The 23,149-nt window shown below is 43.1% G+C and overlaps 1 protein-coding gene across 1 annotated transcript; it reads left to right on the plus strand.

The window, feature by feature from the left end:
- The first annotated feature begins 59 nt into the window (after positions 1-59).
- On the plus strand, positions 60-21,766 carry DTL (denticleless E3 ubiquitin protein ligase adapter). The gene is made up of 15 exons (XM_086460614.1): positions 60-105; positions 360-485; positions 1,539-1,637; positions 1,966-2,027; positions 2,119-2,239; positions 2,717-2,782; positions 3,970-4,085; positions 4,760-4,833; positions 5,762-5,865; positions 6,856-6,960; positions 9,044-9,156; positions 13,484-13,573; positions 15,380-15,515; positions 19,330-20,192; positions 21,698-21,766. The coding sequence occupies exons 1-15, from the start codon at positions 60-62 to the stop codon at positions 21,764-21,766; spliced, it is 2,190 nt and encodes a 729-aa protein (XP_086316740.1).
- The last annotated feature ends 1,383 nt before the right edge of the window (positions 21,767-23,149 follow it).

Here is a 23,149-nt window from a genome sequence, read left to right on the forward strand (position 1 = left end):
GGTTGGTGGCGGGAGTTGGCGCCACGAGACGGGTCCGCGCGCGCCGGTGGCTCTTGGCTATGCTGTGCCGCGCGCTGCTCCACCGCGCCTCGGCCGCGCCGCCCCGTGAGTACCGCGGCCTCGCCGCTCCCCGCACCGCCCCGCACCGCCGCTGCCGCTTCCCCGGGCGGCGGGACCGCGGCGGCGTGGGCCCGGGCCGCCCGCTGCCGTAGCAGTGGTGTCGGAGCCCCCGGGTTAGACGCCTTCGTCGGCGGAGTCGGCGGCTCGGGCCTCTCCACAGCCGCTGTGGGGGTCACGGGGCTCCTCGCTTCTGGCTCGGTGGGGTCTGGTGCGGTTACGGTCTGTCTGTTTCATCGTAGGTCGGTCCCCGCCGCTTCCCCTGCAGCATCTCCTGGACAGCTTCCAGTGCGGCCGAGAAGATGACCACCTCTCTTACGGGGAAACGGGAATGCCGGTCCCTCCTTTCGGCTGCACCTTTTCTGGAGGTAAAGTCACCTTCCAAAAGACCCTTTTTAGGGGCCAGGGTGTGGGTACCGCTGTCAGCTTTTGTTTGTTCGTTAAAATATGTTTCGGGTGTCTGTGGTGAGGCACTGGCACAGGTTGCCCACAGAAGCTGTGGCTGCCCCCTCCCTGGCAGTGTTCAAGGCCAGGTTGGATGGGGCTTTGAGCAGCCTGGTCTGGTGGAAGGTGTCCCTGCCCATGGCAGGGGGGCTGGAACCAGATGATCTTTAAGGCCCGTTCCAACCCAAACCATTCTGTGCTTCTACCATTTGATTTCAGAGTTTCTTGTTCTAAAGTGAGCTGGTAACAGTGTACTTGCACCTAGAGGTGATACAAATTGGACCATGGTGCTCCTAGGTATGCTGGTACAAAGTATTCCCTCAAAGAAGCAACTACAAAGCATTTATTTTAATGTCTCTTTGTTTCAGCTTTGTCTGTTTCAAGTATGTCCTTTTGGTGACAGTGCTAGGCTACGTGGTTGAAAAATTTGTCTTTGTTCAAAATATATAAAAAATATAACAGGACAGAGAAATCAAAGAGGTGGATGGATGTAACTGGGCTGTTACAGGTAGCGTTTCCCCGTGAGAGATACATGATGAGTGAAGTAAGTTCCTGGATCTTTAGGGCAAAACTCTTTCGTTTGTAGTACTCTAATTTTGATGTGAGCTTCTACATTTGTCCAAGGCAGCTTCCTCCTTTTCCAGCTGAGATCCATAGAAAGTACTGGAGGTTGTAGATGATGGGTAGTACAGATACAGAAAACTATAACTAGCGAACTATTGGAGCTGGTGAAAGAGGCCTTTATCTCAAAACTTGCTCCTGGAGCCATTTCATTGCCATTAGTATTTCCTGAATGGAACATCTAGAAAAAAATGCTTGCCAGTATTTCTGCATTCTGAACATTTAAATTGCAATGTAAATACTGTTTATTTCACAGCTATCTATTTGCTTAGAGTGTCTGTGGCCCTTCACAAAGAGCAGGGGCATGATTATGAATCAGCTGCACAATAGACAAATACGTTTCAATTTCTTTTCAGCCCCGAATTTGGAGCATGTACTGGCAGTTGCAAATGAAGAGGGATTTGTTAGACTGTATGATACTGAAGCTCAAACTACCAGCAAACTCATCTTTAAGGGTAAATGTTATAGAGAATGTGATCTTCATTTGATGTGACAAGTACGTGATTTACTGGAATCAAAGAAACCTTTTTGCAAGTCGTTTAAACATAAATGTGGGCAGTACTTGAATCCTTTCATGTACTTTGCTGAGTCTTCTTTACAAAGCAGCAGCATGAGTGTGCTCTTAAAACAGCAGTAGTAGGTGAATTGTTCCGTGTTGTTTTTCATGCCTAAGGCAAGCTGTTGACACGTTTTCTGATTTCAGTGTCTGACGTTCTGTAAGTCTTCTGCAAAATACCGTGCTGCAATGCACTGAACTAATCTTGGCTTTTGTTTTCTTGTCAGAATGGCAGGCTCACTCAAACGCTGTATTTGACCTTGCCTGGGTACCAGGGGAACACAGGATTGTAAGCAGTCTTTTGCCATCTAACTTTATTTTTAATACTTTGTCAACTGTGTGCAGAAAATGACTAAAGCTTTTTATTTTTTCCTCTGAAGGTCACTGCTTCAGGAGATCAGACAGCCAAGGTGTGGGACGTGAGAGCCGGCGAGCTTCTTGGCATATGCAAAGGTCACCAGTGTAGCCTCAAGTCAGTTGCTTTTTCTAGATTTGAGAAAGGTAAATGTTGATATTCCCTGTTGTCTGTTTTTTCCTTCTTCTTCCCCCCGGCACATCGGTACTTTGGGGGCTGAAAAAAGGCTTTGGAAACTGTCAGTTACAAACAGCACAGGCTGACTGAGCAGTGACCCAGCCAGTGAAGCAAAACTAACTTGGAACTTCATGGTGACCTGATGCTAACATCTGAATGTATCTGATCTTGGGCAAGTTTAAGATATGATAACTACTCCCATACTTAAATGTGTAAATACTCTTTTCATAAGCAGGTTTCTCTAGAGTAGTAGTAAAAAAAGAATAGGAAGAGTAAGGGAACCAGTCAAAAAGCATGGCAGAACAATGGCCTGATTTTTGTATTTCTAGGACTGGCATCCCAAGTGTTGGGGCAGAAGAGCCAGGGGCACATAGATCGCATTGTACTGCAGCCAATTAATTAAATTAACACTTTTGGAAGCTAATAGCACTCTTTTTCTCTCTCAGCTGTCTTCTGTACTGGAGGCAGAGATGGAAACATCATGGTTTGGGATACCAGATGCAACAAGAAAGGTAATTGAACTTTCAGATATGTATTGAAAAAGCTCGGTGTCTCGTGTAAAAATAGTGTTCGGATGTACTTGTTGGACTAATGCTTTCGATTACAATATAAGCAACACTTCAGTAAGAAGAGGAAGATTGTCAGGTAACAGTGTACTGCTTTAGTACAGTAAAAGGATGGAATAGGTATTTCTTCTATGTATAATATATTTTACCACTTTGTAACCGTCTCAGATTTGCAGCATGATATACGTGCTGGCCTGACAATACCGTATGTATCGGTAAGGAGACGAGGGGGTACAGAATACATCTCTATGTGGGACAGCACAGACATAGATGGGCTGGGCAAGAGTGCTTAGGTCAGAGCCATCTGGAGGGATGAAGCAAAGCTGGGAAGGCTCCTGCTAGAGTAGGAAGGCAGGCAGAAACTGCAGGAGCAAAGGAGCTTCTGAGTGCTGGGAGCAACCGAACACATTGTGGGAACAGCTACTAAATGCAGGGTGAGCTCATTCTGCTCCTCTCTTTCTGTTTCCTGGAGCTTTTCCTTCCCCAGTCAGGTCATTCCTTACACCTCTTCTCAGCTCCCTGCTCTGTCCCAGCAGTTTCCTGGCCAGTGCTGGCAGAACATGTCTCACTCTTCCATCTGTTCCAGGTTCTGTGGCCCTTCAAACTGGCAAGTGGGGGAAAAGGAAGGCTCCACATGATTGAAGTGGAAGGTATAGGGGAAAAAAGTAGAAAAGTCACTTTAGTAAAGCAGTGAGCTTCATCAAGTGAGAAGTAGCAGACAAGAGGCTAAATAGAAAATTATAAAATAGAGTGAAAAAGCACTGGAAACCTTTCTGTGAGTGCAGTTCTGCTTAGGATGAGATGGGTTGAATCCTCCAGACCAGGATGTATGCTGAAGACCAAACCAAGGAGAAATGATTTCCAAAGGCAGTCTGCCTAGACCAGTTGTAGTTTCAATGTCCATGCTGCATTGACCTCTGTCATTTTTTGGAATATATGCTCTTGTTTTCTACTGTGTTCTTCTCGTCAGTTTTACATGTAACTAACAATTTTTGTTTTCAGAACACATTAATGATTTTAAAGGTTAGTCTCAGCCACTTTTTAGGACTTATTCGAAGATAATGCCTATTTTATTAAAGGGATAGCAAAATTGCATAGAAACTATTAATTGAGATGTCTTTGATTTCTTTCAGATGGATTTTATAGGCAGGTGAATCAAATCAGTGGAGCACACAATGTGGTTGACAAGCAGACTCCTTCCAAACTGAAGAAGAAGAGGCAGAACCTAAGAGGGCTTGCTCCCTTGGTGGTAGGTATCTGGGGGACAAATGAAGTGTAGGCCTCTCTTCTGTGGACAATGTTATTCATAGAAATCTTCCTAAGTAATTATTGTGAGAAATATTTGGCTTGAATGCGGTAAGTGCTTCTATTTATCTTTCTAGAGGTAGTTTTTTGTGTCATGGTCACTTGCTATGGCTAATTTTAGACATTGTCTAACAACACACCTGCCATCAAAGCCATCTTTGTGCAAATGCCATGTGAAAACACATCTTTTTTTTTCCAGAGAGGAAAGGAGTGGCCAGCATTCCCTTTTTGAGTGGGGAGATAGGGAGGGTTGCAATTTTCTTTCTCTTTTTTCTTTTTTTTCCCCTAATTTGACCATGCAAATTACTGCCTTACTGGAGTAAGACCTAGTCTTATTTAATCTATTAAACCTCGTGATGAAGGCAGCTCTCTTATCTCTGACCTGAAAGGTATAATCTCAAACTGCTGCCCACTTACCGCTCATTGGCAATTTCACTGGTGGGAGTGTTCAAAGGATTGTTGCATTCTAAATGGCATCTGGTATTTCCAGGTTCTCCTGCCTGGCTAGAAGGAGGTTTTGTTGGTATTCACTTGGCCTTGAACTAAGCAGCAAGTTCTTGCTGACCTTGAAAGAAAATAAAGTTTGTTGTTTTGTTTTTTTTTTTTTTTCTTTTTAAGGATTTCCAGCAGAGTGTAACTGTGGTGCTGCTTCAGGATGAGCATACTCTTATCTCTGCAGGAGCTGTTGATGGGTAAGGAGGGAGGATGCCTTTCTGTCTGTTCTGTGTGTTCTTAATGGTAGAAAAAGATTGAGATATTTACTTTTCTAAGATCACTCGGTGGCCCACAAGGCTGGACTTACTGTCAGGTAGAATCAGCAGAGCTATGGTGCCAGTTTGCATTGGCAAACATGAATGCCGCTTTTCTTCCTTACTGGAGTTTGTAGCGCTGGGACAAATTGTTCATATGTGATAAATGCTCATTTTAGTGTCTTAGCTATGGGGCAGAACGACAGCAGTTCTTACCATCTCTATTCTCGTGGACCTATGGGACCATACATAAAAAGACTATTGTTAGACAGGGAGCTGTTTAGGGATGCGAGTGGGTGGTTGGTGCCTGGATATGTGTAGGCGTGCTTGAGAAAATGTTGCCTTGAGTTACAAAAGACGCATTCTTTTAGGTGCCAGGTCCATTGCAGCATCTTGGAGCTCAAGCAAACTGTCTCATTGATTAGAATGGAGATTACCCTCTCGGGACTCAATTCTTTAGCGGGCTCCATGTGGTCAGAGCCTTTCTGAGGCAGATAAGATTGACGGCTCTGCCTATGGCTCGTGAGAGAGGCTTGCTCCTGGAGAGCAAGAAAAAACTTGAAGGACTTATTTTTTAAAACTACAAGTCAGGAGTGTGAAGGCATCCTTGTATTTCCTTTTACTAGTTGAAGAAAGTTGACTTGCAGGCTCTTGTTGTATCTTGTGTTGGTTACAGAAAGCAGTGCTGCTTCCTCATCCATACCCAGCAGAGCAATTGCTTTGCTCTGCTCTACTTCTGCTCAGTTGTGCTCCTTAACATTGGCTACTCCTCAGTAGTGACCAACCTGTCTTCCTGTGCTCTTAGAAGGCCCTGTCAGCATTGCAAAAGAAATTTTGAAGTTGAAAAGGCGCTTGTGTTTTTCTATTTCAGCGTGATCAAAGTATGGGACTTGCGCAAGAACTATGCTGCTTATCGTCAGGACCCAGTGCCTTTCAAGTCTTTTTGCTACCCTGGGACCAGTACCCGCAAACTTGGTAAGTTATTGGAGGATGCATTTGTTAAAGTGCAAGGTGACTTCAAGAAGTACTGACAGTGCCATCTCTTATCTTTTTAGCCAATTATTGATCAGGCTGACAAGCGCAGCAGGGTATTTTGATTGCCAGCACCAAATTTTCAAGCTGAAGAGTGAAACTGCCCCACTTTTGTATCATCACACCAATGATATAAACTTGCACAAGCTTCAGCAGTGCATTTTCAGAAATGGAGATGAGGGGACAGTAGAGCTCTTGAGGTAGAATTTAGCTACTCGTTTTGATGCATGAGTAGAAATCAGATTTAACTGTTTCTTTGCATTTTATCTTGCAAAGACAACAGACCAGACTGAGTTTTTACATTATAACTTTCCAGAGTCGAGCAATAATTGAAGCTGTTTGTTATCAAAAACAGTAGCGCTCTTGTTTGTGTTGCTCTGTGCTTCTTTGTATCTTAATGCCTTACAATGCTCTGATGCAACACAGTAATTCCTGGTGACTTGTCTAATCAACAGTCTTGATGTGGTAATGGTCAGTGTCAGTCCAAAGAACAGGAGGGAAATCCTTGAGGAGTGGGTTGTGAAATAATTTCCTTGCAGGGAAAGATTTTTCTTGAACCTCAATCACTAGCAAATCAGAGCATGGCTTATTCTAGCAAAGCATGAGGGTTTCTATTTATTTTTAATCTCTGCTTCTACAATTGGTTGTTCCTGTTACCCATTTGAAACTATCAAACGCATTGCTTGTCTGCCCTGAAGGTGAGATTCTTCTCTAAATATCACCCTGAATCCTCATGAGAAGATGCATAAGCAGATGTTCTTCTAGATACTTTGCTTCTCCAACAAGTGCTCTGTCAAACAAATAAATTTTCCAATGTACGTGGTAGAGATCCTTTCCAAATTTCCCTCTCTAGGCATTTATTTGAGAAAGCCTGTTTTCTAAAATGCTTTTGTGGAGTTATTTCTTATGAAGAATTTCTCTCTTTGTCTATAGGATATTCTAGCCTGGTTTTGGATTCCACCGGTGCTAATCTGTTTGCTAACTGCACTGATGACAGTATCTACATGTTCAATATGACAAATTTAAGGACCACTCCAGGTAAGCATGATATCTATGGAAACAGCTGCAAAAAATAGATGTTACAGAGCATAGAAGGGTGAGTTTCTCCCTATGACTTAGAGAGACAGAGGCCAGCTTGAATGCTTAGGAAACTTATTCCATGCTCTTATGACTAAAGCTACCTGGGAGAGAAGGCACCTGTTAGAAGGGCTGTTCATATTTTGTGTTAAGCCATCCACATAAAATTAATTGCATAAAAACTTACAGAAGTGCAGATACTGGTTCACCCAGATAGAGACTAACAGCAGCTTGCATGTTGACTAGTTACCTAGTGAGGAATGGCTAGTGTCCAGCTGCTACCCACCTGAAGCAAGTTTGAATCTTCTGCTTACTGCCAGTCACCGATTTTTCAAACTCTTAGATATGAATCTATGTAAAGCGATCACCTGATGTGTTGTATTCAGATATTTTAAGGTGTCTTTTAAATTTAGCTTCTACCGCAGTTTCTGGGAGGAAGCATCCCCAGCATATTGTGGAGTTGCTTCAGATTTTTAGATTCCTTCAGCTCTGCATCTGTGACCTTTATGTTGACAAGATGGCCCACGGCCTTTGGTGCTAAGCTGCTTTGTCATAGGCCAGTGGCTGCTTCTCAGAGAGCAGCAGAACTTTTTAGATGCATTCCAGCCAGACACATGATTTAGTTTCCATTGCCTTTTCTCAGTCTCTCAGTTAATTGAAATTAAATGAACAATGTGTCCTTCTGTCTGCTCTTCAGGAAGGCAGTCTGGTGGGTGGGAACGCTTCCAAAGTTGAGGAGTGGTGCAAGCAGTAAATGTTAATAGGTCAGTTGTTGAGGTTAACCCCGGGTGCTACCACTGACTGTGGAAACACGCTCACTGGCCTGTCCCCTGGCAGGAGTGGGCTCTCGCCAAAGCACAGGGCATCCCGCCCCCGGCCTCCTCATGGAGCTCTTGCCTTCTGCGTGCAGCCGATAAAACTTGGCGAGTAATCTTCATTCGTCCAGCCGGATGAAACATGTGCAGCTTCTTGGTGTGCTGCTGTTCCCGCAGAGGGCAGCGCCTGCCCACGGCTCAGTGCCTCTCTCCTCACTCACCAGCTTTCATCCCAGTCGTGGCTGCTCTCATCTAGTATCGAGGCAGCTTTAGTTTGCAGGGGCGCTTGAGGAAATCTTCACTGTAACAGGACTTGCTGGTAGGTCTGGCTTAGGAAGGGTCTTGCTGTCTGGTAACAGCTGTGCTGAGAGCTGTGGGTAAAAATTAAGGGATATTTTGGGGTCTTGCAACTTTTCAAAGACTGCCAAAGACAGCCATGTGTCCTCTGGTCTGTGAGCCGCTTGCTTTACCAAAACCACTATTAAAACAGGGCTGGTAGAGGGGGTGCCAGCCCCACCTGGTGCTACTTTGGAAAACTCGCCCTTTCTGCCCTGATGAGAGGACGGGATGCGGTGCGGCCGAGTGCTCTAGATTCACACTTGGCTCTTGTGCCGGCTGCCAGCTCTTCACAACCTCATGATAGGGGAATGGCAGCCATTTGGGGTGGTGGTTTCAAGGCTTTAGCAAACACTACCAAGGCTTTGAATACAGGCAGCCGGTGAGTGTGACTGATGCGTTTTTGTTGATGAAATAAAGATGCTAGCAGCAGGAGGAAAGAGCAGCAAGCGCCTTTGTGGTCACCTGGGTGGAGTAAGGCCCTTGCTATGTTTTCTGCATGACTGCCCTTAATGTAGCGGGACTGATGATGCCAGCTGAGGGACGAAGAGACCAGAAATCATAACCAGAGGAGTGGGGCAGCCCAGGTGATGTCTCGGCATGCTTATGATATGGGTCAAGCTAAAGCTTTAATGAAACTGCCACTGTTTCCTAATGCTGTGGAGAGAGCTGTTGCTTCATTTGGGAATCCTGAAGGGCTCCAGTTGAATATAAAAACTTCCTGCAGCTGGAGCCAGAGCCCCAGAGCGAGGGAGCAGTGCAACCACTTTCTCCAGAGGATTTGTGGCTGGGCAGGAAAAGCCTGTAAGATCAGCCATCCTTGTGCAACTGACTCCGCTGCCATGCATTGAGTGGGGCTTTTATCTTTTTTTTTTTTCCTTTTCTCTTCACAGTGGCTGTTTTCAGTGGGCACCAGAATTCAACCTTTTACATCAAATCCAGCACCAGCCCAGATGACCAGTTCCTGGTCAGTGGCTCGAGTGACTGCAACGCATACATCTGGAAGGTGAGGCAGTTGGGAGAGCCCAAAGCACGCAGCCTGGAGCTGCTCCGCTCTTTCCTTTCACTTACTTTTCATGTTCACGTATGACACTCCCTGCCTCCCACTCCTACTTAAAGCAGCGTGGGGTTAGCTCCTGGCATGTTGTGCCCAGAGTGCGTCTTTTGCTGCCAAGGCTAGATGTGACAGTTTAATGTAAACCAGAGCTAACCTCCTGCCATCAATACATCTCTCATCACTGCTGCTTATTGCAAGTTGCCGATCTTAATCTGGTTTTGACGGGCATGAAAATCCTCTTTCAATCCTGTTGATTCAGCCAGCTATGACAAGTAGACTGACAGTTCTCTGTTCATATTTAGCAATGGAGCACATTAGCAGAAACCTAGCAATTTAATTGTTTTAAAGGGCACTCTTTCCCCCTATGTCCCCTTTTTTCTATCTCTTGCTTCAGACATAGCTTTTTCGCATGCCTAATTTACAGTAGTTAAAACCTTTGTATTACAGCAACGGCTCAGCCAGAACCTTCAGCAAAATTCCAAAGAACTATCTGATAGCTGAGAGGCTTCTTCACTTGGCATCTTGCAGTGATGTGTACAAAATACAAATGTCACTGAGTTAATAGCAGGGACCTCAGAATAAGGCGTGCTTCAAGTTTTGTTCTCCATACTTGACAGCCATATGGGAACAGAGTAGACTTCTTATTGAAGCAGAATAGACAGAAACCACAGGTGACTGCCTGTGTCAGGTTTGGGGTAATTCTTAGGGAATGCTGACTTGTTTACCCCTTTCATGATGAGTTTGAAAGTGAAATACAAACCTTTCAGAGCAGAGGGTCAGCCTGCTGAGGTTGTGGTTTGAGCATGTAGTCTCTTTGATTTGGAGAACCCTTGGAAGCAGCTAGGTTGCTTACTCAGTAGTAGCAGGAGTGCGGTAGCATGGCTGCTGCCATGCCAAGTGGTGTAATTTTAACCCACTTCACGTTTTGTGTCAGTTCAGCAAAAATACGTGTGCGAACTTGAGTTGCACATCCTGCATTCATGTGTTTTGATACTTTCCTGGAACACAGGCTGGTACTGGGTTGAGAGCATTCAAGGATGTCATGACATCTCAAAGTTTAAGCATTTAAACACATTTAAAATGCATTTGTGGATAGAAGGCTTCTGTTGCTATCACGTGTGAGTGACAGATCATATTGCATATTTATTAAATAGATCATCAGATTATTTTATTTTAATCCCATAGTCATGTTAGAAAGTGGGACTTCCAGTGAAACTGTCACATCCAGAGACTTCTTAATTTATTTTAAATGTTGGCAGATTTTACTGACTCTGAAACATATATATCCTTTCCTGGCATGAGGATTTACTACGCTGTGAAAAAAACATGGTTAGATATTGCATGACCAATTAACAGGTAATGTTGAAAAGAACTTAATGAAGAGCACTAGCTTTCCGTATCTAGAGAGGAATGAAAGGCAGAGCCAGACCTTGTCCACCCAGATTATTTCTTTGAGAAACTTTTGCAGCAGTGCTCAGTTGTGTTTGGGTCAGCAATTCCCAAGAAATACTGTGGCTAGAAGTTATTGCTGACGAGGACTCTGTTTCAGTCTGTTGCCATATATAAATCACTTCCAGGCAATGAACACTTGCTTTATTGTGTTGGGTTTCGGGTTTTTTTTAATTACTAGTCCCTTGATTAATGACCTGACTCTTGAACAACCCTAAGATTATAAAAGCCAGAGAGCAGAGATGTTTCTCTCAACAAAGATGGTACCTAGCTGAGGTACCTTCCTGGTAATAAAAAAATACCCTTTGTAGACATATATGTCCATTGTCCTTTGAATCCTTTTGTACAGACCACTCCAAGGTGACCATATTAAGTTACTGTCTTGGTTTGAAAGACAGATGTCTGCTAAGGAAGGCAGAAGCCTCCCTTGAAATGGAAAATGCAACCCCCTTCCCTCCAAATTATTATAATTTTGAAATTAACGGGCCTTCAGGCAAAGATATGGGGAATAGGAATAACAGGTCTTTACTAATATATATATATATATATAACACAAGGCAGGGAAAAACCAAACAACCCACTGGTTTACACTGACAGAGTCAGAAATACAACCTGACACCCTGTTAGGGTGGCATTAGCAGTCCGATAAGATGCTGGCTGCAGTCCTCCTGAAGCGATGGATGTAGTTCTGTGGAAGCAGCGATCTTGTAAAAGGGTCTGGTCTTCCTCCGAAGGTCCAGTGGTAGGTAGGTAGCTCTTGTCCTCTGGAACTCCAGTGGGGGGGGGGAACTCCTCTGGGAATCCAGTGGAAGAAGGCTGCTAGGGTGTTCGAGATCTCAGGTTTTATTTGGCATGGACTGCTTGGCTCCTTCCCCCCGGGTGGAGCATCTCACAGTGGGATGGGGAGTCGTGAGGCAGTTCCTTGATGGGCCATTAACAGGAGACAGTCCAGGAGCGAGTTATTGATGGGTCAGGCAATAAGGCATTGTTGTGCCCATTAACAGGAGATAGTCCAGAGCAGGGAGGCAGGGAGCACCGCCCCACCTGGTCTCAACAACTCCTGAAGATGGTAATAGAATACTTTTTTTTTCTTTTGGCACGTTTTACACTGTAACCTAGGACAGTTACCCTTTGGTCTGTCCCAGCATTAGAATTTAAGTGCTTCTGTATCATATGGTGCATAAAACTATATACATCATTTAATCTGAATCTTGAAGATGGGTACAACAGCTGTTTCAGTGAGTAGAGATACTAATAAAGTCTCATTTCCTAGGTTTCTCTTCTTAACCTTTCCACAATAGTTCGAACTTCCCACTGATATCCTGTCAAATCAGGCAAAAAGCAGCATGTGCTGTGGCTAATCCTGACTTAACACGCACAGGCTGGCTGGCTGTCTTCCGCCAAACACAGTGGACACAGCTATTATTATGCATGCTCCTTTAGTTCACAGTAACATAAATTGGGTGCGGTTGGTTTAATTTACACTAGTGTAGTGTAAAACCAGCGTGTCCCAGCAAAAGTAATTCTCTTCCTCTGCTTTCCTTTCAGCAGTCAGTGGCTACTGGACTGCTACTGTGTCTGCTATGTGTGTATAGCAAAACTGCTATTAAATGTAAAAGGAGGTGTTCTCTGCACCAGGATCTCCTATTGTTTATTCCCTAAATAGGGTTTAAGTTTCCATGGTATTGTGTGTTTTGGCAGAGAAGAGAATACTCACCAAGGCATTTAGTGGATATTTAGTCAAGTGATTGCCTCTGCTATGCCAGGAAAAAAAATGTGGCTGCTAAGATGAATCTGTTTGTATCAGAACAACTTTAAGATCTGAAGCTGGATTTTCAATTGCGGTTTTGCAGGCTGTTGTAGGAGGCGATCTGCAAGAGAAAAAACTTGTGTGTAAATCAGAAGCCTTCCTCGATGTCTTGCATCTTCCTTTGAAATCTATATGTAATGTCTACTCCTTTTCCCACACAGTAAAGGATCTGTTCATTTACTTAGTCATTTATGCAAATTCCCTTGATAAATCCCCCTTATAATGTCACATCAATAATGGTGACTCATAGCTCCAGAAAGGGTTGCCTGCTGAAAGCATGCAAAACTTGGATATAATCTGTGCGTGTGGTATGTGTGTGTGTTTTCTTCCTTGGGCCACTTAATGTTAGCTTCAGCTGTATCTGTAAGAGAAATGGAGATCAGTTTAATGAGCATGAGTGATTTGGGGAGCTTTTTTATGAACTCTTAAGAGGGTCTCTGGTCCAGCTGGTTGGTTGGAGGAAGTGTAGGCACTTGGCAGTCACACAAATGCCAGTTCTGAAGCCGGTGAAGGTTCATCGATAGGACTTTGTTGGCGGTGGTTTTAGTTTTTTAATAAACCATCGACCTGTGATTCGGACATTTATAAAATGGTAGCGGAATATGTTTGCCTATCCTGATTCAAAGTATGAGCTTCCCAAACTTTTAAGCATCTTACCTAGAAGAGGTAGAGGTACTTAATATTGTAAAATGCTTGTGTTGTGTTTTGGGCTGACAAGTCTGGAGGCAGAAATCCTGTGTGTAGCAGGAATTGAACAAGTGTTTCCAGGCAAGTCAGTACATCTCAGTGTTGGCCAGCTGCTTCACCTCTAAAATTGAAACATGAACTGATTCTTAGGGCTCCATCAGTTGTTGCCTCATGATGACAGGCTGAGAGCATTTGATTTATCTGTCTCATATAGGAAAGATGGAAAGTATTCACATCCCTCACAGGTGGGCTGTGAGGTCTTTTCTTAGTGATGCATATTAGGCTGCAGGGCTTCTGATTATACACTTGTTTTTCTGTGGAATTTTCCAGGTTTCTGAGCCCAGCCTTCCTCCATGGATACTCCTTGGTCACTCTCAAGAAGTTACCTCCATTGCTTGGTGTCCTTCAGATTTCACTAAGGTTTGTCTTCTGGAAAATTGTCTTTCCTGTGAAACAATAGATTTGATGTGGCAACATCTGCTTTTCAAAATTGCAGCAGTATTTGCTTATTGGGGAAGAAATTTTTAGTCAATAACTTCTAAGAAAGTTTATTGGGGGGGGAGTAAACCAAGCTTGTCACATGAGCACAATGAATCAGAACTTTTTCATTATTTTCAAATAATTTTGGCTAGTTGATAAGACCTAAGAAATCGCAAATTAACAAAGACCTCTCCTGATGAGAGCTTGTGACACTACCTGTAAGAGACAAAACTCTGAAACCATTTAATCAGGGCTTTCATAAGCCGAAGGCTTGTTTTGTGGTTCCATACCTACAGCTTCCTTACCTTTCTGACCATTGATACACCTGCTAATCTTGCACAAAGCAGCAAGAAGTTTTGAATGCTCTTTAAAAAACATTGTGGCCTTTTTAAAAAATCCATACTGTTTTTATGACATGTTTGTCTGTACACCCGAAAACCTACAGTGAAATTGGGTCAGTAATTATGCACCAGGTATCACTAAAAGGAAGAGAACCGCAGTAGGAGGTTGGTTCAAATAATTGGCCTAGCTCAAAATGAGAAATAACCCTGAAAAAAAGCTAGACAGTGTCCTAATAATAGTCAGAGTTTCTTTCACCCCACAGCATTGAGCAAGTCAGCCACTTTCCCTAGCTTGCACTATAGCACCGGGTCTTCAGAAAAGCATTGCAGCGTAGGAGGGTGGGAGTCTTGCAGGAAAACAGGAAGAATTGTTCTAGTTGTGTAAGATGGACAAAAATATAAGAATTAGCATTTTAGATGAAATCTGTGATCTAGAGGTAGCCCAGCATCCTGATCACGATGTGTTGGAAATGCAGACCAACACAGCCTTTAAAATCAGTACTGACACAGGTAAGAAATAGTCAGCTGTTGTACAGATGCTGAAGCCTGAAGAAAAGTGGAAAATGTGATGGTAAGACAGGTCAGGAAGCTGCTTGAAGTGATTTGAGAGGCAAAGCTGCTTTCTGTAGGGATAATATTGGTGTCACAGGGGTCAGAATAGAGGCACTTTCCCATCCAGATTACTATGAACTTTGGTCACAGCGTTTCCTTTTTCTTGCTGCTGATTCCCATGTGAGTCACCAGCTTATCTGTCCAAAGAGAGCAATAAAATGTGGGCTAGGTGGGTTCTGCTGCTTCTCTGGGCGAGATTCCACAGATCCTTTTGGAGTGCATGGTGCTGCAGCGGGACTCTAGACCGAAGTTTCTAGCAGGGTTGGTTTCTCTACCAGATGCTGCTGACATCTCTCTGAAGAGATAGTGCTTCAGGCTAGTGCAACAGCCTTCCAATATCACCTTCTCAGTGTGTTGCAACTGTTTGTCTCAAGCAGAAAAAAGGTCCTGAGTAACAGAGACAGACCTAGATGCAGGTGCAAAAAAGCAGTATGGCTGCTTTTGTCTACCAAGTGAGTGAAAACTCAAAATATGCCCTGGCCCTTCCTGAGCAGACTGCTGTCTCTTACAGAGCTACGCAAGGCAAGCGGTTACTGATGACTGAGATTTCTCTAGCAGAAAGACTTGAAGATGGCAGCCTTGCCCACTTTAAGGCAAATACTGCTGTCTGGTACAGTAATGAAAAAGAGTTGGGTTGTTTTGTTTGTTTTATGGGCAAATCTTGTATCCTCTCAACCAGGCTTCACTCTCATTTGTATTGTCATGGTGTGTCAGGTGTAGTTGCTCTAGTTTACTTGGCCAGTGATCCATAGGCTGTGTCCTGGCTACTCCAACAAACTAATTTATACTGTAGATTGCCACGTGTTCTGATGACAACACTGTGAGGATTTGGCGCTTACGACGCCGTCCTGAGGAGGAGAAACCAGCATTCAGCAAAATCAACTTGGTGGGCTGGGTCGCACAGAAGAAACCAGAACAATGTGGAGCAGGTAAGGCCCCTGAGCTGAGGTATCTTGCTCTGCAACATGGTGTCTGATTTGGCTGATCACTGTACCAACAAAAGCCTTCGGCTTGTCTTAATAGTCTACTGTTTTTTTTCATATTAGGCAACAATTCATATAGCCAGACAAACACTTCTACCTGTAAATGCTTCTGCTACCAGCCAAGCTGGTGGAAATAGCTTACAAGTATGCCAAAGTTGGTATGACCAGACTACAAAGCAATTCATTAATACAGCCTGTTGGGCAGACAGATCTTTAGTGGGTATCAGCAGGGTACAATAAACAAACAGCCAAAGGAGATGTCATGTGTGCATGCACTGTAGCAACAAGTCACACCTTTTTTTTAATATCAAATAATAACTGAGAGCAGCAAGATTATATGCTTTTTCCAGTTTGCTAGTTTACACAGTGATGGGCTGATGACACGTACACAGCCTTGGAACTCTGAACTGTTTCCTCCTGCCTAGCAGCTGAATTCTGCACTGATTTCTTTGCTGCTGCTATCAATATTACATCTTTCTTCAGCTTCATACAGTGATACTGTCCGTCTATACAGACAAATGCCATGTAGTGAAAGTACTTAAAAAATGCATGTAGACAATCATGATGTGATCATAATGTTCTAGAATTAATCAGTAGCGTTCCTCTACTCACATATTAAGGCTAGTTAACAAATGTTATTGCTAAAGCCGTGCAGGATGCTCTCACAGCTAGCAAGCAGATCTGGGCTCTATAGAGAAGCTGCTCACTGGACAGTACCCTAGATTAAAAGAAAGGAGCCCTGGATCATAGCACGACTGACTTGTCTGAAACTTGCATTTTGTTACAGTAGAGTAGGTGAAAGGAGAATAACCCCCCCAAAAAGTGGTATAAGATGAGCGTCTCTGTAGAGTAGCTCTGAAACTAAGAATATAATGGCTTCCCAGCAGCTGCTAGTGTGACTTCCTGTGTTCCACGTATCTTTTCTAGTCACCCTCCAAATGAATTTCACCTTCGCTGACACAAATAAAGGCTGAAGGTCTCCAAATCCCACTAATGGGATAACATTACCTCTAACCTTTTGCCAGTAAGTAACAGTCATGCAGGAAGTCTGCAGGACAATAGCAGAGAGAGTGCCAGGTCTGCTCTGTAGCTGGTAAATGGTTTGTGTGTGCACATACTCTGCTTCAGAGAGGGCTCAAAAATCACATTGTGTACTAGTTTCATCAAAAGAGAAGTAAGCATAGGTCTAGTCCAGAAGCCTGAAACCTAAATTACCCTTTACACTAAAATTTACAAGTCAGCTTTGGCAATTATACTAGAAAAATAACTTATTTCTCCTTGCTCTTGCTGCATTAAAGTAACACAGGAGGGAAGAGGAAGTACACAGACACTGCAAACACAACAGCAGGCTTCCTGCTGACCTTGGCTCTTGAACACAAAGCATGTGCTGTTAGAATATAGGAGTTATCTGCAGAGACTGATTCAGAGCTGGCAAGCTAAGTACTATTTCAGACCTGCTGGGATGAGATGTAGGTTGTTCCCCACCCATTTATGTGGAACAAATTGTGAGACTGAGGTTGTGTATTGACTGTTGACCTATATCATCAAGTGTAGCAAGCACACTTTCCTTTTCTTTGGAAGTTATTTTTGTGGTTTCCATAAGTTGCACTACTTCATGTTTTTGTGTAACCAAATTTCTGGAGCAGGCCTGTGCATGGACAGTTTGTGACTCTAGAAACTGCTAACACCACTCTAGAAGACTTGTAGCAGAGAAGGCAGGAAACATCTGAAATAACCTGCTTTGGTGTTATGCAGGTTGACTGCAGGTATTTACAGTTTGGTGCTACATGCAATGGCAGCATAAATGCAAACAGCTTGGAACTGGCTTAGCAGAAGCCTTAATAATGCATGCAGTCTTACAACTAAGCCTGTTCTTTGTATTCTTTATCTCAAGTCTGAGGATGTTTCTCAGGTTTGGGTTTGCTTCTTGCTGTGACACCTATCCAACTCAGCAGATAGCATTTTTTTCCCTTATCCAGTGTCTCCACAGTATAACTTTCAGACTGGTTTGGGATTGAGAGTGCTCATACCCATAGTCATGCAGTATTTCTGCTGTATGAATTTGTAGATGGTCATTAGGGGTCAAGAGCTGCTGAGCTTGCTACTTCTCTTCTGCCTCTAGGAGGTTAGATTTTTAAGCGCAACTAATTCCCCAGCTGAGATATTGTCTTTTAAGTGCTCATTAAGGGAAAGATTAGGAGAACCAATCTTGGCAGTTAGTTTCTTTTAGTCCAGTTTGAAGAAAGTTGTTATGAAGTAGCATATTTTATCAGGAAAGGAGCCTTTAAGTCCATTTTGTGTATTAGAGTGATTTGTAGTGGAATTTATTAATATGGGATCCTATTTAATTTTGCTCTAATGCACCAGTACTTGTATTTTGAATACTAGATAATACAGTAAAAGGAAGGATCAAAAGAGGCTTGGTATTGTATATAATCAAAGAGTCATGTAGGTGCTCACTTGACATGTTATTTGTGAGGCAGCCCAGCATCCTAAAGAAAATGGCAGGTTATTCACACTAGACTTCTCATTGTTCTAATGAAGTGCTTTATAATACAGTGCTAATGCTGAGAATTAGGAGTGCAGTTTAAACTCCTGGTATACAGAAAATGTTTGGAGCTCTTGTGCTCAGCAGTGGAAATGCATGGAGTAACTAAGGTGCTATCCTATTTAAAATAAGAAAGCAGGCATCTAATAAACCTGCTAACATGTTCTCTGTTTCCAGAAAAAAAAAAAAATTTAAAATAATTTAAAAAACCCCTCTAATATTGCTGCAGACCAAGATCTTTGCTATATGTGATTCCCACTGTTACTAGTGCGGTCCTTATGCCCGTACCTATGCCTACTGTTTTAAGAAGCTGGGTATTCAGAACCACTTTTTTAAAAGCATGGGGGTTTACATCTTGACTAGTGCGCTCAAAAGCCACTGTGAAATACCTGTTTGGGGATCATTTGCTCTAAGGAAATAACTTACTACAGTGAGAGATTTTATTTTCTTTGGAGTCCTTGTTTATGAGTTGAAGAATTTCTTACATTTCCCTGGGTGTGGTAAATAACTACCATCTTCACACCAATATAGCATTGCAGAAAATCCTCCAGCAAAAAGACAAGAGCATGAAAGTATGTCCTTTCCTGTTCTCACTCTTTTTTTTTTTTTTTTTTTTTTTTTTTCCTTTTCATCTTTAAAATATGCAGCTATTAACACCTGAGTAGGAGCATTATTCATATGGCATTATTCATAATAGCGTAAGGCTTCCTTGGTATTGTAATTAGCTGTGGGACCTGCTTACAGTATGTTTGTCCCTCAACTCAGCTATGCAGCCTTTAAAGATGGTGGTGCAGGTGGGGACCAGCCTTGCTCTAAGGCAGCATCTCAGTACAGAGCTGTCTGGACCAAGCCACTGCAAGGCTTCCAGCAAGGCTAGATAAACTTGGAAGAGAGAAGATCTACTATGTCTGTCCGTCAGGCCCTTGGCTGTAGCTCACCTAAGAGTGCTCATGACAGAAGTAACAGATGTCAGACATTACACAAACACACAGTATTACACTCATCAATACCATGTAGGATTTTACACAGGACTTGTAACAGTTTAACAGAAATTAGAAGGATTTATGCAACCTCTTTAATGCAAAAGTGTACGTCTGAGAAGCAGGGTCAGCACTGAATTCATCTCCCAGTTGGAAGGGGTGTTTATAAAAGGGCTGTCTTTAATCTGCTGTTCTGTGTTCCTCATCAGACTACTTATTTCTCCCCCATCAGGACCGCCAGCCAGCCCACAGACTACTCCTGCCAAGGCCTTCACAGTGGGCAGCCCGTGCATTTCTTCACCACAGCCAGCTGCCTGTGCTCCCATTTATTCTGGAGACCTTCCCCTGTCTACAAACACTCCGACGGGTGCTCTCAAAACCCAGACAGCCACAGCCTGCACCCCAGCCAAGAGGAGCGAAGCCAGCCCATGCGCTTCTCCCAAACTGATCCCTTCCTCCAAAATGTCTATTAAACATTGGGTTACAAGGACTCCATGCTCTTCTCCTCCAGAAGTGGGGAAAAAGGCTCCTTCTCCTAGAAAAGCCCTGGCAGAAGTCACCCAAGGTCTCCTGGAAGCCGCTTGCCCTCCTAAAGCCCCACACTCGCAGTTTGAAAAGCGTGCCAAGAGAAGGCTTGATTGCAGCAAGGAGGATGATGCAGGGCAGAAGTGTCTGCAGGCCTGTAGCTGTGTGACTGAACTGGACCATGCGGCTAAGAAATCCAAGCTGAATTTATGTCACTTGGCTGCAGACCAAAAAGCTTGTGATGAAGGCTCTCCTAGCCTGGTTGACTTGGATAACAATTCTGAAGCCTCCAGCTGCAGCCCAAAAGAGCCTTCCTTTCCTAGAAGCTGTATTAATCCATCGGGCATTCAAACTCCCCCTCATCTTTTCAGATCTCCATGTGGGAAAGATGCTGAGGTAGTAGATAAAGAGAATAGTTCACCTGAAAGAAAAAATTGGTTGTCTGCTCTGGGAGAGAAGCTACGGACTGGCAGAGCTGGCAGCCAGAGCATGTTGAACAGCCCCCCATCATCTTGCAGTCCTGGTGCCAAACGACAAGAGGCTGTGGCAGTGGCCACTTCACCGAAAACAGTAAGTAGGACGATCAGTGACAGTGATCATGAAAGAAGTTATCCCTAGCTGCCACTCTCCCATTGTTTGTTCTCTCCTGCTCAGGCATTCAAAGAATTATCTGATCCCTTTGATTATGGACAAAAGGGATGATTTCTGTCCTAATAAGCCAGATACATCAATGATGTTATCTACTAATCCCCTCAGTTCAAGAATATTTATGATGGTGGAATACCTCATTTTAAAGGGACTTAGGGCACATAGGAACTCAGAGATCCTCGCAGTCTGCAGCTGGATGTTCAAAGGATGTAGCTGTCATCTGAAATACAGCTCTGCTCTGAGAAGCACCATAATGACAGCACCTTTCCTGGCAGATCTACTGTTTATGTGTTCACCGTCACATCTGCCTGTTTATGTTACTGGAAAGCCACTCGAGCATTGGAAGAAAGAGCTAAATTCTATTCTAGCCCAGGCAGCAAAAGAATTTGTTACCTATGTTAGAATAGTGGGGCTAAGTAATGCCTTCAGTTTCTTCAGCTGAAAACTAGCAGAAAACAAAGGAATTGTGAAAGAGTCAGAGGGCAGGATTTGACCTACATAATCCTACTTTTGATGTACAAGGAGCCTGGCACAGAGCTCATCCTGGGATCTGAAAGTTAAGCTTATAAAGCAGCTAAAGAAGTTGGCATGAGGGCATGAGGATTTAACATGCAAACTGAAAAATGACAAATACTTTTTTTGAAACGAACGAAATTTGACTTAAATCAGAAACTGGACTCCAAGTCCTACAGTGTCTTTGACTAAGTCTTATTTTGGTAAATGTTAGGTAAATTTTCAATCACCAAATTTTAGTTGTACTCTCAATTGGATACTTGATGCTAGAAGTTGTTGCCATCATTAAGTCTTATTCTGGTATCTCATTTCTTACCCAATTTCACCTCTTCCAGCACTTCTATCGGATATGAAGTAGGCAAGCCACTACTCCTTTAGTTATGCATAGCAGCTGAACTTTTTGTATTGTGGTTGTACCAAGAAATCTTGGTTATAAAACTTGTGCTTTACGCTGTACATGTTTAAACGCAACACAGAAAGATTTGCCCTAGAGGGAGATTACTATAGAACAATTAAATGTCCTGCCCAGTATGCTCTAGTTCAGATTTCAGGATTCTCCTGTGTTGTACCTAAAGCCTGAGGAGGAGCTTGGAATACCAGCAGTACTCACTGATCTGCTGCATCTTGGAAATCTGCAGCTCTCTCATCTGCTGTAGGGAAGCTGAAACTGCAGCCGTAGTGCTTTTCTTATGGCAGCAAGACAACTCTAGCTTTTAGCCAGTGCTTCCTCTAGGTAGTAAGCCTCTTATCTGTGAGACAAACAGATTATAGTAAAGAACCTTTCATTTACTGTCTTAGTTGGGAAGCTAAACAAATTGGAGCAATGATGGAGGGGAGACTTTAAGACTCCTGGAGCATATGAACTGTTAACCTAGAAACGTTTCTCGTTGATTTGGGATTTTTTTTCTTCCTAGGCTGCAACCGCTTCAGTTTCCATGAGGAAGATCTGCACATACTTCCACAGAAAGCCACAGAATGACTGAAGCAGCATGCAGCAGTTGCACCTGATGATGGATGTTGATGCTGTGGTATCAAGACCAGATTTAGCAACGCAGACAATGATGCACCGGGATTACAAAGTTTGTTGTCAGACATTTATAAACTTGGGGTTTTATTCTTCTGTTTTTAAAGCCGTTAACAGACAAAGTCAGCTGAGTGTGGAAGATCTGTACAATACTTACTCATGACTTACTGACTAAAGATGATGGATTTTTTTTTTTTTTAATAAAGAAAAACAGGGTAGTTTTTACATGGCAACTGTTATAATCCAAAGACAGCAACAGCTCTGCTGTGTGTTGTTGACAGGCACATATAGCTTGTCAGTTTATGTTACTAATCTGCTGTTGAAACTTCCTCTACTTAAGAATAATGTGTAAATCATTACACCCTCCTGAAAAGCAAGTGTTGGAATGTGTGTAGAGGAACTTACTGGAGGCAGATCTGAGCCCCTTCATGCTGAATGGCATTTCTACAGTTAGTTCTCTGGTACTGCAATGACTACCCATTTCTAGCAGGGAAGTTATGAATGTGTTAAGTAAATATAAAAGACTTTTAAATGCCCTGCATCCATCCATCATCCCATGAGCTTTGAGGAGTTGCCATTAGGAAAGTGGGAAAAGAAATGTAGTGCTTCAGGCATTTTTTTATAGTTCTTGTTTAAAAGATGGTGATTATAGTTTAAGGAGAGACAAAATATAATCAACACATAATGCCTGTACTCCTCTGGCCATCCCCTTTCTTCTCCCAGTCTGAAAACTTCTTCGTTTACCAACTTAGCTGGCTCTTGAACCATCAGCACTGCAGCTGTTGAGGCCAACAGCTTGTCACTTCTCTGAAATAAAATACTGGCAAGGTGTGTTAGAAAAATTAGCTCGAGCTGTCCCAGACAGGCATCCTGTAACAGCCAGTTGCTCAGTCACCTCTTAACAGATTCAGCCTGTAGCAAAGGCATTAATAACTGCTTATGACATAACTTCGTAACACTTTTATAATACAGTATCTATAAAATAATCGCTTGTAATTTGGGGGATGGGCACTTGACATTTTAGAAAGCACTTGACAGAGTTTACATATTAATATTAAATGCTTTGCCATTGTAAGTCATCACTGATACTGATAGAACAAGGTCACTGAAATGAGATCACTGTCCCGCTGGCTAGTGATACTAATTCCTCAGTCACGCTTTCCCCAGGGGGAGCTAGTAGAAGATCCTTATCTTAGGTTGGAGTGTTTATTCTTTCTGGTATAATAATTCCTATGAACTTTAAAAAAAAAAACCCTCAAACCAAACCTCTGAAATCCTATTAAGTTTTTCGACTGCAGAAGAATTGAGGTATTTGAAGGGGATGTGATCCAACTAACATGTT

Source organism: Leptosomus discolor, chromosome 2 (genome assembly GCF_034619465.1).
Source record: "Leptosomus discolor isolate bLepDis1 chromosome 2, bLepDis1.hap2, whole genome shotgun sequence".
Lineage (NCBI taxonomy): Eukaryota > Metazoa > Chordata > Aves > Leptosomiformes > Leptosomidae > Leptosomus > Leptosomus discolor.

Coding starts and splice junctions, on each gene's coding strand:
- DTL (XM_086460614.1), top strand. CDS start 60: ATGCTGTGCCGCGCGCTGCTCCACCGCGCCTCGGCCGCGCCGCCCC. Junction 5,866..6,855: donor GACCAGTACCCGCAAACTTG/GTAAGTTATTGG, acceptor CTTTGTCTATAG/GATATTCTAGCCTGGTTTTG. Junction 9,157..13,483: donor GCAACGCATACATCTGGAAG/GTGAGGCAGTTG, acceptor GGAATTTTCCAG/GTTTCTGAGCCCAGCCTTCC.